The sequence below is a fragment of the Vanellus vanellus genome, assembly GCF_965231255.1.
Source record: "Vanellus vanellus genome assembly, chromosome: 3".
NCBI lineage: Eukaryota > Metazoa > Chordata > Aves > Charadriiformes > Charadriidae > Vanellus > Vanellus vanellus.
The window spans coordinates 2,534,723-2,549,791 of NC_138907.1; the positions used below are offsets into that span (position 1 = coordinate 2,534,723).

A 15,069-nucleotide genomic window follows, 5' to 3' on the forward strand; every position below is an offset into this window, starting at 1 on the left:
GACTCCTGTAAAACGCAAGGGTTTGATTTAATGTTATGTAGTTAAATCAAATGATGAAACTTTGTCCATTGTGTTCCTATTTCCTGTGATACTGGAAGCTTTCTGAATCAATATGAATGGTTTTTTTCTGCACTGAATTGAATGGTTGTTTCTCTAGTTACTTGATGTGTCTTGGGAAAGCAATTTTATTTTTTTCTAGGTCTTGATCTAATTTTAACTTCCATCTAGTTTTGAGACCCAAACATGTAAACAACACAGGTTATGCTGCACTACTGCTAGGACATGAAGTGGCGTGTGGGAGGGAATTGCCTAATGGAGAAAATAAATAAAACTATTATTTGGATTTTTTTTATTGTGAAGTCACAGTTAACTGCCTTAATGACTTGGTAAGAGAAGGCTCAGTTCATTTTCTAAGGTTGGTTAAATGTTGTTTCTAGTGTAGAATTCTGCCTTGAAGACACTTAATTTTTTAGAAAAAGCAAATAGGGGCAGGGAGGGAGGAGAAAAAAGTTAAACTGCAAGCAGACATAGAACACTCCAGAGAAAAATCTTTGTGGCATTTGGTTGGAGACACAGCTGACTAAAATACCAGTTTCTGGCTTGTATTTTTCCACATGTAGCATCTACATAAAAGAAATTAGACACAAACACTTCTGGAAAGGTTTGCTAATGAAAACATGAGCACTAATAGGTATTACTGAAGGTCTGGCAAATAGTTTGTGTGAGGTGAGCTTTCTATGTCTAAGGCCTGCTGCTCCATCTGAGAAGCCCGGCCCCTGGCTGGCTTTCCTATTTGCCCTCATCACAGGGGTTGCACAGGAAGACAAACGAGCTTTTGAAACTCTGGGTGAAAGCTTAAGTAATGTGGAGACACGAGAAAAGTCAGTCATGCAGCCTTGCCCAGGGAGGGATACCCAAGATAAACTTAGGGTGGGGTTTTTCTTATGTTTTAGCTATCAACTACTTAACTTTCCACCTTACCAGTCAAAATTACCTCAGTTCAGCCATGTATGTCAAGTACTTTTTGTTTGTTTGTTTCAACGATTCTTGTAAATGCCTGAAAAAGGCCAATGCTGGTTACCTGGGATGCTCGAGGTGGGAAACCCGGTTCGCTGTACACGCCTACCGCACCAGCCCTGAAACAGGAGACAGTCTCGTTCAGGCCTTTGTTGTCTCAACGCATTTCTATCCCCAAATATAAGAGGGAATAGCGCCTTTGAGGCCTCGGTAGGTACCTCACGACACGCCGTCGGCCGCAGCTGCCGCAGAGCGCTCGTGCTCCGGCCGAGCTCCCCTCAGAGCTGTGGGGCCGCGTCCCTCAAGGGGGGGAGAGGTGTTCCCCGGGAGGGGCGGTTCGGTCCGCTGACCGAGAGCGGGAGGTTTGGGGTGTCGTGTCCGTGCCCCCTCATCACCCCCCGCAGCGCCGCCGCGCGAGGCGGCCGCTTCGGCGGGAAGCTTGAGCCTCGCGCGCTGCCGTCGGGGGGGGGGGGAACGCGGCGGCCCCGCTCGGCCGCGGCCCGGAGAGCAGCGACAGCGGCTCTTCCTTCAGCGGCGCGGCCGCCATGTCTGCCCTGGCGAAGGCCTCCGGCGCGCTCAAGTCGGTGGATTACGAAGTGTTCGGACGAGTGCAAGGTAAGGGCGGGCAGGGCGCTGCGTGGGGTGGCTGTGTGAGTGTGTGCGTGTGGCGGGAGGGGGGGAGGGTGGTGGGGCGGTGCGCGGCGGCGCCAAGGGCGCGCGGCTGTGGCGGGCGGCGCATGCGCGCGGGGCCGAGTGAGGCGGGCGGGGGCTGAGGCGGCGGCCGTGGCGTCGTGAGGGGGGCGGGGGCGGCCGCCGCCGGCTCGTCCCCAACGGTAAAGGGGGGTGTGTGTGGGGAATAAAAATATTAAAATATGGCCCCGCTGTAAGGCTCACCCGGTTCCTTGGGCAGCACGAGCTGTTCTGTCAAAAGCACTTTGCGTTTATGCTCGTGTCTTCTGTCAGCGAGGTTATGTGGGAATCCCCCCGCCCCCCCCCGTTTGGCAGCAAAACTAAGGTGAAAATTAAGTCAAAGGCAATTCTTATATTTCAGCATCTTCATTAGAGAAAGCTACGTGCGCTAACTGCGTTAATGAAAATAGTCCTTTGCCGAAGGGAAGGCTCAAGGCCAGCCTGTACCAAAATTCTGTAGAGTTTGCCTAATGTTAAAATTTCACTAACTGCTCTCTGAAATGTCTGTAAGAACAGACTACAGATGACTTGTATGCGGTTTACTGTAACTTTATATTAAGTGAAATCTCTACAAGTGGTATTCTTTCAAATGATTTCAATGTCTTTTTCTTTCTTTTCTAGGTGTTTGTTTCAGGATGGTAAGGCAATGTCTGGTTTACCAGTTCTACTTTAAAGTGTAGTATTTCCCATGCTAAAAATATGGCACCGGGTCTGTAGAGTATAAACATATCCAACCTGAACTTTGAGTTCTAGGTTAAATGGTTAGTATTGCAAGTGGGTTTAAAAGGAAGAAAAATTATTTGTTTTATATTACTGTTATAGTAAAATGGGTTTTTAAAAGCTTACTAATGTGTTGCTTGTTTGTATAGTGTCTAAACATTGCGTTTGGGTTACTTGTCATAAAACAGCCACAAGAGCATTATAACATGTTAATCTTTACAAAGTTTAAATCTGAAGATCTTGATATTAGCTTCTCAAACCATGTCTTCCAGTTTAATTTTTTAATGCTATTATAGTACCTTTATTTAAGGAAGCTTATTGTGTTTCCTTGTAACAATGTGCTACAAACATGCAGTCTGGGGCTCGTATCCCAGCCAAACATCTCCACCAGCTCTGAATGTGCGGCAGGTAGTTTTGCATTTCACCAAACCCCAAGATACAAGAGGGCACGTTTCAAAACAGAATGTTTTTTTTGTCTGAAAATAGTCGGGCCATGCTTAATATTGGACCTAAATGTTTCTATGCATATTTTATATGTATTGTGAAAGAGTACAAAATTGAAATGGGTAGAGGATTACAATATAGTATGTCTTGAATTTAATTATTCTGTCAAGTGGAAAGTGTGTGTCTGCACATTATGTGTTGGGCCGGTGCAAGCTTGCTCTGCCTTGTTTTGACCAGACCTGGAGCCATGTGAACACACACCACAGTGCCAGTCCTGAGCTAATAAACAGTACTGAGAAACAGGTTGTCAGCTGCATTCCCTTGCCTTTGGACAAGTTAGTATGGCGAAGCTGCTCGTAATGAACTCGGAAAATATTCTTCATAGTTAGCAACACCTTTTCATTGCCTAGATTACCCCCAAATTTGTTTCATCTTTTGGAATGTAGTCATATTGACCCAAAGTTTGGCTGTTGGCATTAGAATAAGTGTCCAGAGAGAATGATAATGCAGTGTGCACACTTAATATTTGTGTAGTGTTTTGGATATTACTGCACATACTCTGAAATGCTTGTTGGTTATTTCCCATCAAAATGTGTTGAAAACTCTCAGATCTTATTGTTAGAGCCATCAGTCTGTTGATGTTCTGTAATAAAAGATAAAAACATGGGTCATGTGGTCTTATACCTGTTGCACTAAATGTGCACGAAGCAAAACAGAGGAGGTACCTTTAATGTAAATAAATGGTGTATTGGTTAATAGTGTTTTTATTGTCCTACATGGAACAAAAATGTAATGGATTTCTGCAAAACAGACTTTCTGTTCCCTACCATTTCGGTGTTCAGAGACAAATCATGAAAACCATGCGTATATTTTATCTGAAAGACAGAAAATAAGAAAATTAAAAAAAAAAAAAAAAACCAAAACAACCTAACTCAAAAAACAAGGTACTTGGAAGTTCCCGGTTTCATCACAAGTAGTGAATAACTGGGAAACATATTTGTTGTGATACTGCAAAAACATTAGAAAAACATGTATAATTAGATTTTTAACTTTGCTATTTGTTAGTTGTAATGCAGCAGCTGGGGATAGAATTTAAGAGGTGAAAGTCAGGTGAAAAGGATTTAAAATGAAACTGGAGAAAAGGAACTATGAAGCTGGTACATGTAGCAAATTTAACGAGTTTAGAAACTGATTGTTGAAGAGTCAAATGACCAGTGATAGGAGCTAAAGAAGGGAGTAGAGTTAGGTACAAGGGAGTGGTGTGGAATTAGTAGAGTCCTTTGTGACCAAAGTTCTGTTAAAAGTTGCTGAAATAGGGGGAGCAAGTCCTCAGCTTCCCTGTGAATGAAAAAAAAAAAAAAAACAAACGCCACATATGATAAAACAAAAAGGAAGAGGGCTTTTATTACCAGCAGTATAATGTCTTGATGGGAGCCATTGTATGTGTAGTTTTTTTGAAGAAAAGTATTAAAAGCTGTGAAAATGGAAGTGTGAATTAACTCATGCATTTGTTATATATATGTAAAAATCTCATTCTTGTTCAAAAGTTGGCCGCTTCTGCTGCGACTTCAGAGCTGACAGGAATATCTTGAGTATGAGCATCATCTGTGGATTTTTTTTTTTTCTTAACTAAATTTTCTTAACTTAAATTGGTTCTGTTTTACCTCAAACCAGGACAAGATCTTAAAACCCCACTTTCATTTTCATAGCTTTAAGTGGTATGCATGTGGTGTACGTACTGACACTGATTTTTCTTTTCCATTATTTTTCAAATCAGTACACAGAAGAGGAAGCTAGGAAATTAGGAGTGGTTGGCTGGGTTAAAAATACCAGTCAAGGAACTGTAACGGGGCAAGTTCAGGGCCCAGAAGATAAAGTAAATGCAATGTAAGTATTTTTGTGTTTTTTCTTAGTCTTACTAAAGTAATTTACAGAAGCATTTGTAATCCAAAGTAGTAAGTAGATTCATATGTCAGCAATATATAACAGTACTTTCAATAATCAGTTTTAGTTTTGAGGAGTTGAGAAGATGCTTTTTTTTTAAGCTGTAAAAAATGTCTTTAAGCTTTAAAAATAGTGTGTAGCATCAGCCAGTTTTAATTTCTAGTGTCACACAGTTTGTCAGTGTATTTCCCTAACATACTGTTTTCTTGTGAAATGAAGAAAAAGCCTTTATTCATACATATGAGCAAAGATCTGGTTTTTAATTCTTCAAAACTTGTCTGGTAAGAAACAGACTGAAAAACTTCTTGAAATGCATGCTCAGTCTTACTTATATTTAAACCCAGTTTCCTTTAAATTGATGATTTTTTTCCCTGATTTAAAAAAGTTAATACATAAATACACATTTCAAAGACCTGTAGTCTGTACTTTCTGGAAATAAATTTTGAAATATTTTGTTGTCTTTAAAACAATGGATATTATTTTCTCTATGAAATAACTAATTTCTGAAAGCTTAAAGCTATCACTCTGAGGAAGCGATGCCTGGAAAAACACAAAGCCCAATTCAGTTGCTTCCAACTACCATTTTTTGCAAGTGTATATAGTGAGATTGTTGGGAGGTTTTAAAAACCCTTCAGTGGTTTGTTCTCTCAACAAAGAATGAGCAATGGTAAAACTTTCCTTTGTAAGCTTTATTATGGATGAGCAATTATCAGCGCAAATTCTGCTAGCACTTTCCGACACCGGAATTGCTTCAAAACTCAAGTTGGATAAAGGGAAGTTGGATTTTTGTAGAGAAAATAGCGTTACACTTTCTGGTAAAGAGATTTATATATGATTACCTAATGTGACAGAAGTATTTGTAGTAATTATTTTCTTTGGTCTTGAGCTAAACATTAGGTTGCTATTTTGGGATGCAAAACATTTACAAAGCCATAAACAGTTCTTTGCTTCCTAAGTCAAATTAATACTTATTTTCTGGAACACCTTTAATAGCCTGATCTGAATATTTTGTAAAGGTGCCATCTCTCTAGTTAATTTAGAACACTGAAAATGAACATGTGAGGAATCAGAATCTGGTTTCTGTTTGTTGGAGTACTTTTTCATTTAAAAATTTCTAGTCTGGTTGATTTATTCTAATTAAGCAGATTTAAGTGTAAGCACAGTTTAGCTCCTGGTATTTCTTGTATTTGCATGAATTAGGATTGCTGCAGAATGCAGTGTTTTCTTCCATGCTTTCCCCTTTCCTGTTGTCTGTGTCAATGGGAGTTTAAGGAAACCATGCTTACCCCAACACCAGAAAGTCTGTGTGTAATATGGGATCTCGCAGTAGAGCTGCAAAATTAGACTAACAAGACTAGGCTTGTTCTCAAAGATGTGTTGGTATACAGAATATTCCAAAAGGAAATAAAAGGTTTTATTTTTCATTGTTATGCAGTGTTAAGTAGGGTCAGCAAGCTGGATTGTGACTGGAAAAAAAATGTTGAAGCTTTTGATGTACATTGTGTTTGATATTCAGAGCAAATAAAGTTGTTTTGAAATGCCTCTTCTTCATTTCATGCTGGAAGTCAATGTCTTCCTCTGATGTGGGAATAATGTTGCAATGCTGAAGTTGAAGTATGATTTCTTAAAGTGTGTGTTAAGATACAAATTATTAAATTGGAGATGCTGCAGTAGAATGCTGAAAGAGAAATACTTCACTCTTCCTTGCTCCCTGTGTGGGATCTGATATATTGAAAAGGTAGTGAGTTTATTTTTGGCATTAAATTGGTGAACTTGCACATGAAAAGGGAGCTATTGTATATGAACAGCTACTTTGAAAGGCCTTTATTTCTCTTTTCTAGTACATATTAACAGAAGATCAAAATAGGTTTGAGGTTTTGAAGTCTTTTCCAGAGCTTATAGCATTTTTTGTAATGCTCAGTCATGCTTGCTGGGAAATCATAATACTGTGTTCTAGATTCAGGGGTTACTTAAAATGCTATATTAAAAAAAAAAATGAGGCTTGCTGCTGCTATAGCAAATTAATATAAACCAGTAATCCCAAACATACATTTGTATTCAAACTGTGATAAATAATCAGGAGGAAATTCTGTCACCAACTTGCTATGCCAGCTATGGTTTGTATTTGCTAGATATTCAGAGCTTAAGAGACTGTATGTATATGACACTTGTTAAAATTTTGGAGATCTTTATGTTCAAAGAAATGGAATACTTTTCACAGAAATACAGTACATGAATCAATATTGTAAGATATTTCAAGAAAAGTTCCTAGTGAGTGCTATTTCAAATATTGGAACAATGTGTTACCTTGTAGAAACTTCTCAAGAATAGTTTGTGGAGTGTCTTTTGGACAAGTATTTTCACACTTCCTTAAGTTTCCAAATAAAATTTTAGGCACAAAATAGTCTGCTTTTCACAGGTGCAGCACTTGGACTTATAAAAAAAATAAAATCACATATTAATGGTAATAAAATGATGTTTCAGTTGTTTAACTGGTTCTGGCTTGTTGATGTTAGTATTTTTTAGAGGTAGCTGGAAGGGGTACTTTGGTCTTACATAAACAATGTTTATCTTTTCATGATGCTGAATAGTCAAGAACATGGAATAAAAATAGAGTAGAGACGCTGTAAGGAAGTACAATTCTAGAACAGGTAAATAGAAAAAGCAAGATGGGAGAATGGAAAAGAGGGATAAGGGTTTGAAAGGAGGATAAAGATAAAGTTTAAAAAATGTGGGAAAACCACGATGAGGCAATTCAACATTACCAGAAGCATGGAGTGAATAACAAAGTGTGCCTTTGTTCTGGAGCAGTAATGCGGCAGACATCTAAGCCAATGGTTTTCCAGGAGCAGTCCTTTGCTCCTGATTTTCTGACCCTTTTAATTCTGTTTTGTATCACTACTTGTATTGTGAGGCATAGCTAGGAAGCATCCAGTATGGGCTCAAGAAACCATGCCTTCATTTGATTTTTTTTTTTTTTTAAATGCAGGTTGCAAGGTAGAATATAATCTATGAGGACAGTGCTGGTGATGTTTTAAGCATTACCATAATGCATGTGTAGAGTTTAGATGGAGAGTGATCAGAACCAGTATAAGGTGGAGAAAATAAGATTTGTAGCAGGACGGTTGGAGGTATGACTATCCACCTGTACTTGAAGCTCTCTAGTGAAGTGAGAGCATGTTAGAGAAGATCTGTTTTGAAAATCAGTTGGCCAGGCAACTGATTGTCTTTGGAGAGTCCTGGGTAGTCAAATACAACTTTATTGTGTTAGAACTGAGGGATTGGGTGCGGGAAGGCAGACAGAGGCTATGTATCTAGTGCTGCAGGTGCAGCACAGGAGTGTTTGCTAATGTAGGCAGTGCACTGCGGCTTTGGTTCCACCCTATCTTGCCAGGGAAAAGAACTGGCCTCTTTTACCTGAGCCTGGTGTAGTTTCTTAAGCAGTGTGCCGAAACCTGGATTTTTTCCTAAAATGTGGAAGTAATTGTTTCCCTGCAGACATAAAATATGATTATGATGAATTACTTTGATAGATGACATGCAAAATAGAGCTTGCTGTGGAGCATGTAACAGCTTAGCAGGAGCATTCTGTGTCTTGCAGAAATAAGTGGAAAATGATATGTAAGTATGAAGGATTGGGGCCTGAAAAGTGTTGCATGTGCAAGAAGTTTCATTCCTTATTGGACTGTTCACTTGGTGTTGAACATGGGTATAAATTTTTGTTGAAGTGGTGCTGGAAGGCTGACTACTTTGATTTACATTCCAAGATGGTGAAATCTTGATCACACTGAAAACTGGCAAAATTGACTAACTTCCTTGAGGCTAGGATTTCAGTGTTAATTTCACTGAAATGCAAGAAGTTAAAGGTATGAATGAGCACTTTGATTTTTAGATATTTTCATTTCAAGATTTGTACTTAGTTTGTTTTTAATGAAAACCTCTTAGGTTCTCAAAGATCAGCTGACTTTTACATAATGTATTTTGAAGTCAGTTTTTTATTTTAATTAGGAGATTTTGCAGACCGTTTTAGAGAGTATTTCTAAAGTCTTGAGAACGTTTTACCAGTAAGCTTGCTTTAATATCCCTTGCTCTTTAACCTCTAGATGGAGCTGTTTGTTCTGTAGATCCGTAGATATTTTCAACTATACATGCTTCATTTGAAGTGAATCTATTTTTAGACTGTTATGGTAGAATCCATCTTTTTTTCTTTGCTACCTTTTTCCCTAATGTATTTTATAGTCCTGTTCTGTTTGCTGCTACTGCTCTGCATATATAACACCCATTATCCTTAGATACTAAAAGCTCTTTTTCAGTCTTTTACATTTATGTAAGCCAAAGAATACTAAAGTGGTAAGAAAAGCAGAGTTGCAGCATCTCTAAAACATAATGACATAAGGTTTTATGGTAAACTGGAGGCTTTTTTGCCAGCCCAGATATTCTTAAATGGGGTAGAGGAGGTGGTCCTTTGGTTTCTTTTCTCAGGAAGACTTATAGTACAGGGTTTTTCATTATAGTATTTTGTGATATTTTTTCTCATTTTATTCATTGGAATAAGGTTAGAGCCTTCACAGCCTTTGTGGTGGTTGCCATAGCAACTTGCATTGACAGACTAGAAATTGCTTTCCTATGAGAATTTTTTGAACTCCGAATGATGACACATTACTTAGTTATCCATTAAAAAAGGAGCATAAGACTCTTGTAATGTAGATTGCCAAGTTCAGAATTTATTCCAAAAAATCAAATTTCAAATCAGGCTGACATTTCAAAATGTAAAATTTTAGGACATTTCTTAGACACAAGCAGTATATACCAGCATAGTATGCATTCTTCCTGTCTCTGTAGAAAGGCATGATATTAAATATAGATTGCTTGTCTTGGAAATGGTTTTTAATTAGTAAATTAATACTAATTTAATTTTAATGGTTTAATTTTTAATATCAATGTCAGTTAAGAATTAATTTTAAATATATGTGACAAAGCTTGAAAATTACTTCAGTGTGTTACTGCATAGAAAAATCTACATTTTTAGTACATAAAAAGGGAGAGGGGAACTCTTCGTTAATATCACAGCTGTCATTCTGTCTGTTTCATTAATCAGGTGTTTGCAAGATTCCTGTCTGTACCAACTGGCATTGAATAAATACTTTTTCCTTCATAGTAATTTTTAAATTGTTTGCAGAGAATAATAGCCCTGATGACATGAAATGGAACTAAATGGTAGTAAAAAAAACACTCCATATCTAGATTGACTGGGTTCCTTGAGCAAGATTCTAGATCTTGATACCCAAATTTATGTTGGGATATAAAATTTTGAGATTTTTCTCCATGTTAAAAACATCTATTTAAACCTTTCAGCTCAATCTAAATGTTTAGGAGAAGAAACTGTAACACTTCTTTGCACGTGAACCTAGGCATAATGGTAGAAATTAATTTGCAGAGGACATTTTTACAAACAAGGAAGCGGTTTAGGTTTTTACTTAAATTTGAGATGTCTGTGATATACCCAGAAGCCTGCTATTGAAAAGAAGACGAAGGCAGTTGAGTGAAAAGTTTGGAGAGGTTGGAAATACTGCTGGATTAGGGAGAGAATATGGAAGTCAGTTTGGGTTTGGCAACAGTCAATCTGTAAAAATAATGTGATTGTGGACTGCGAATCAGTAATTTCAAGAAGTGGTGAGTAACATCAGACTAGCAGAAAAGGTACAAAACTTCCAGAGATACTTATGTCTAGGGGGAAGAGAGACATCATGATACAGTAACCAAACGTGTGCTGTAATTTAAAAAAAAAAAAATCTTTATAGGGGATTAGTCCTAGAAAGTTAATTGTGTTAAACTATAACCTTTGTGGCTAGTATAATGGTAAATGTGACCATCTCTCTTCATACCGAATGTTTCAGGTATTAATTTTCTTATCTATGATTATTTGTTTATTGCTTAAAATTGACAGGCTAAATTGGGAACTATTTAAGTAATGCAGGCTCAGAGCTTGGCCCAGTAAATTAAACTTATTAAATGTTACTGTTGATGACCTGGGAAGGAATGGAATTAAATCTTGTTCTTTGGAATTTTAGCAATTCAAAACTAGATAAATAAAGAACTAATTACAGTTTATTGTAGCAACGGTCCCCTGCTGCAAAGACAAGGAATGAGTCAGGTAAGTCAGAAGATGTATTTTTTTGTTACTGGTTTCTAAGAATAAAACCAGTAAGGTATTAATGATACTTGGCTGAAGGAGAGCTGCATGCTTCTGACACAAAACTGGAGGCCGAGTGGCTTACCCTTGTTCTGCCCTTGCTATTTTATAATGTACAGCAGTGCTGTCTGCCATTGTCACTATAGTGAAATCCCCTCTTGTTAGTCACTTAGGGCCATAGCAAAAGGCAGCTCTCTCCTTGTGGACCAGGAGTGGTTGAAGGAAGAGAGGTGTAGCTCTCTGCTGAAGGTCACACAGCCCACCAGTGACAGAGCCAGAAATAGAAGTGGACTCCTGGCACAGGTCCTGTCCTTTAGACTGTGCTGGATTGTCACTGTTCTTTACTTTGAAATGCTGTAAACCACTAAAGCTTTTAACCACGGTTCTGTCTTTCTGCATATGGAATAGTTCACCCCCACACCCCCATTTCTTCTGCTGGGGTATAAAGACAGATGTATGGTATGACCTTGTAGATTTCTTTTAATCTAATGATTTTTACAGTCGCTGTGAATTTGCAGTAGCTCGGTGGAACTGGCATTCTTTTTAAAGTGTCTGCTTCCATTTCTGATCACTGAAGTGTTCACAGTAATATGTTTCGATAAAAATACAGTTCAACAAATTATGCTAAATGTAGGCTTGCAATAGGAATAGTAAACTAGGATTTACTAAACACTGTTGTCTTAAGGCTTAATCCTCATGTTTTCTTCACCTTTTGAGTATCAGAATTTTTTTGAAGGAGTGCAGGCTAATAAGCAATTTAGTCACTTTTGAGAATAAAACAGAAGTCCCTGTTGAAGACCACATGTTCTCATTGATGCTTAAGGTTACTAAGTTAGTACAGTAGTTAATTCTCACAGCTATTCTAAAATATATGTTATAGTTTAGTCTCATACCATAAACACAAGTCTACTGAGGTATTTTCATTTGTTGGGGGAGGGGGCCATCTCTCAACAGCTTATGGTATTTGGTGCTTGAATTGATTCAGTGAAGAATGTTTCTTCCAGCTCCCTCTGAAGCTGACAGAAATGTCTGTTTGCTTTAGGAGCTGTATGAATTCTTTTGTTCGTTAAAATTTTAAGGTGTTCCACACTTTGCATGTTTGTAGGTCTCTGTAAAGGGAAAAAAAAGTTGCCACAGGCCTCTTATACATACCTGGCCTCCTGTTCATATTACTAGTAAGCATATTACTATTTGTTTAAATGTTAGATGCAGAGAAAACACAAAGCTGCTTTCCTTTTATGTTTATAGAGCATCTACCAGGTGTTATTCCTGCATTTAAACAGGACTGAATTTCTGGAGTTGTGCCTCTGGAATAAGAAGTGTTAGTCTATACAGTGTCTTGGAAAACTCAGTTTGTGATCTTGGGCAGGGTGCTTAACCTCTTTTTACTGTGTCTCTTTGGTGGCTTGCCTCTTTGGAAATGATTCCACAGGGATGTTGCATTAATACTTCAAAGTCCTTTAGCAGCGTTAATACATGAAGTCCTAATTTGCTACAGATTACCAGACTTTCGTTTGCTTAGCGAATGGCTATCTGTGATGACATTCAATTCTCAAATCTCTGTTGCGGTTGAAAGCAAGTAGGATTGCAAGGTTGTATTGGATTGTACTATAAGCTCAGGCAAGTGGAGCTGTTGTCTGAACACTCAATTTAGGGATTTTCTTACATAATCAGAAGAGTGATATGCCTTTCTTAAAGCCACACTGAAATCAAGAAACTTACTTTGACTCAAAATTAATATTCTTAATTAAACCACAGTAACTATTCTAAAGCAACTCTCTGAAGGATTGGTTGAGCTTTCTGGGAGACCATTTTCAAAATGCAAATGCCAGTAAGATGTGTGATTTTTACTGGAAGCTTCATTCATTTGAGCATTTTAAGCATTTATGCATTCTTTATAGCTGATATTACTGGGACCATGTGTAATGCTTTGATATGTTCACAGTGAAAATATTCTCTTATTACTGGCACAGTAGGATGTGGAACAGCTCAATGCCATTATTCTGGCTTTTTGTGCTGAAGAAAGAGTGTTCTAGTTGTCTTTCATGCTCTAAGATAACATTTACAGGAACACTAATGAGTAAAAGTTCAGTTTAAACTATTTTTATAAGAGGTTTTTGTACTCCAGCTTATCAAGGGGAATAACTGTGTGCACACAGTTTAAAATAGATATTTGGCAAAAAAATTGGTAATTATCAATAAAAGTACGTACTTGAAAAGTGTAGGTTTCTTTGAAACCTATTATAGATATTATGTTTTACAAAGCTGCCTGTGTTTTTTCAGTATGAAATAATGCTAGTACTTGATTGATGGAAGGTTCTAAATGTTTGTCCTATTGAATATGGCTTACTCCACCAAGATTGCTGAGACAATGTCTGTGTTGCGTTCTGAGGCACAGCCTTCCTTTGCCCCTGCTGAAACGGCCGAAAGCTGTGGGACTCTGTTTTCACAGCAGTGAACCTAAGCAGCTGTACTTTGCTTCTCAGCAGGGTTTTCTAGCTTAAGCTTAGTGCTTCACCAATGATACTCTGTAGCTTCCAGTCAGCATGTGGCAGAGCTTGCTTGTGTTTGCCTATGTCAAATTATGTAAACATAATAGGACGGAAATTGAGAAACTTGGTGTAATTTCCTGTGTAGAAAAGGCTCAGATGCTGGTGAGACTGAATTTGTTCATGTGCACGGATTACACATGTGATTGTATATAAACTTCAGTGAGTTTATGTACAGGCATCTTGGCCACAGCTTGCATGTGATGTTTGAAACAAGTTCTGAAAATAAAAACAACTAATGTGGTTCTTTAAGAACAACTTTAGAAATGTGATTTCTTGTTTTGCTTTTCTTATTCAAACATGTTTTCTTTTGACCTCAAATTCTGAAGTATGTTTTTTACTGAAAGAAATTGGGGCATTTAAAAATGTTTTTTGAACTGCGTTGCTTAAGGCTAATGTGTTTCAGCAGATTAGGCACAAAGATTGTGTAGGATGGTTTTGACTTTTCTCAATGGTGCCCACAAAGCCAGGCCAAAAGTATGATATAAATTCTGGTATGAAAATTTTTTATTTGGTTTCAAATAAATTCTGATGTTTCTCCCTAGGTAGGTACTAATTGACATTCATGTGAATCAAGAAACAGCCAGGGACACCTACACTGTAGCTGGATATCATGATAGATCTTTGCCTTCTGAAAAGTATAAGGTGTAAGAATTAACAAATATTCTGTATGCTGAAAGGGTAGCTAACACTGTTTATACAGACTTATCATGTGATAAGGGTGTCCACTTGGTGTTCTAACCTCACAGAAGCTTACTGAGAAGGAAAATAATTCAGCTAACTGGTCTAAAAGTGGGGATTAAATGTGCAGAGCAATGTTAAAAGATCATTACTGAATTTGTAAAGCCAAGCATTCAAAAGTCGGGATAGACTAGAAATGAGTTGTACCACAGTGCACTATAATGTCTGTTTTGTTCTCTGATCTTCCCACTTGATGACTGAAGGGGTTTGTTTTCCTTTTGTGTGTGCTGATTATATTTGAAGATTAAGAGTCTAGTAAGTGGGGAAACAAGCCTGTTATGACCACTTTTCGGTCTTAAGAGGGATGAAGGGTGTTATTCTGGGTCTAGAGATTTGTTTATAATCCACAGGAGAAAGCAACATTAAACTAATATTAAGGTTGCATAATGTAAGGATGAAAAGACCTTTACAAGAATGCTGCTGCTGTCCCTAAAACGAGTGTTATAAACTGGGCAAAAAGATTCAGGATTAAGCTAGTAGTAGCCCTTGTTTCTGGCGAGAAATCAGGAGGGAATATGTTTCAGACCTGTTACATCATGTGTATAGTACCAGACGCAAGAGCTCTTCCATAGGAATGGACAGCATACAAAGGAGGGGGCAGCTAGTTAACCATGTATCCTGTGTTGAGTGGGTGGATTTGATTTGGTTCTGAATTCACTAGTGTAATTATGCACATATCCTCTGAATCTTGCTACTGTTGATATCTTACCAACATTCTGGTGGTAAAAATGCTGGCTTGGAAAAGCATCATCTGTGTAGGATTTAAGCACA

At 38.0% G+C, this 15,069-nt stretch overlaps 1 protein-coding gene across 1 annotated transcript in view; it reads left to right on the top strand.

Annotated features, from left to right (window-relative positions):
* Positions 1-1,363: 1,363 nt before the first annotated feature.
* The window catches only part of ACYP2 (acylphosphatase 2), a 44,615-nt gene continuing 30,909 nt past the window's right edge, over positions 1,364-15,069 (top strand). Inside the window, exons 1-3 of the mRNA XM_082480645.1 lie at positions 1,364-1,632; positions 2,329-2,345; positions 4,649-4,758. Of these exons, the coding sequence (XP_082336771.1) occupies positions 1,563-1,632; positions 2,329-2,345; positions 4,649-4,758 (197 nt within the window). The 5' untranslated portion in view covers positions 1,364-1,562. The remainder of the gene's footprint in view (positions 1,633-2,328; positions 2,346-4,648; positions 4,759-15,069) is intronic.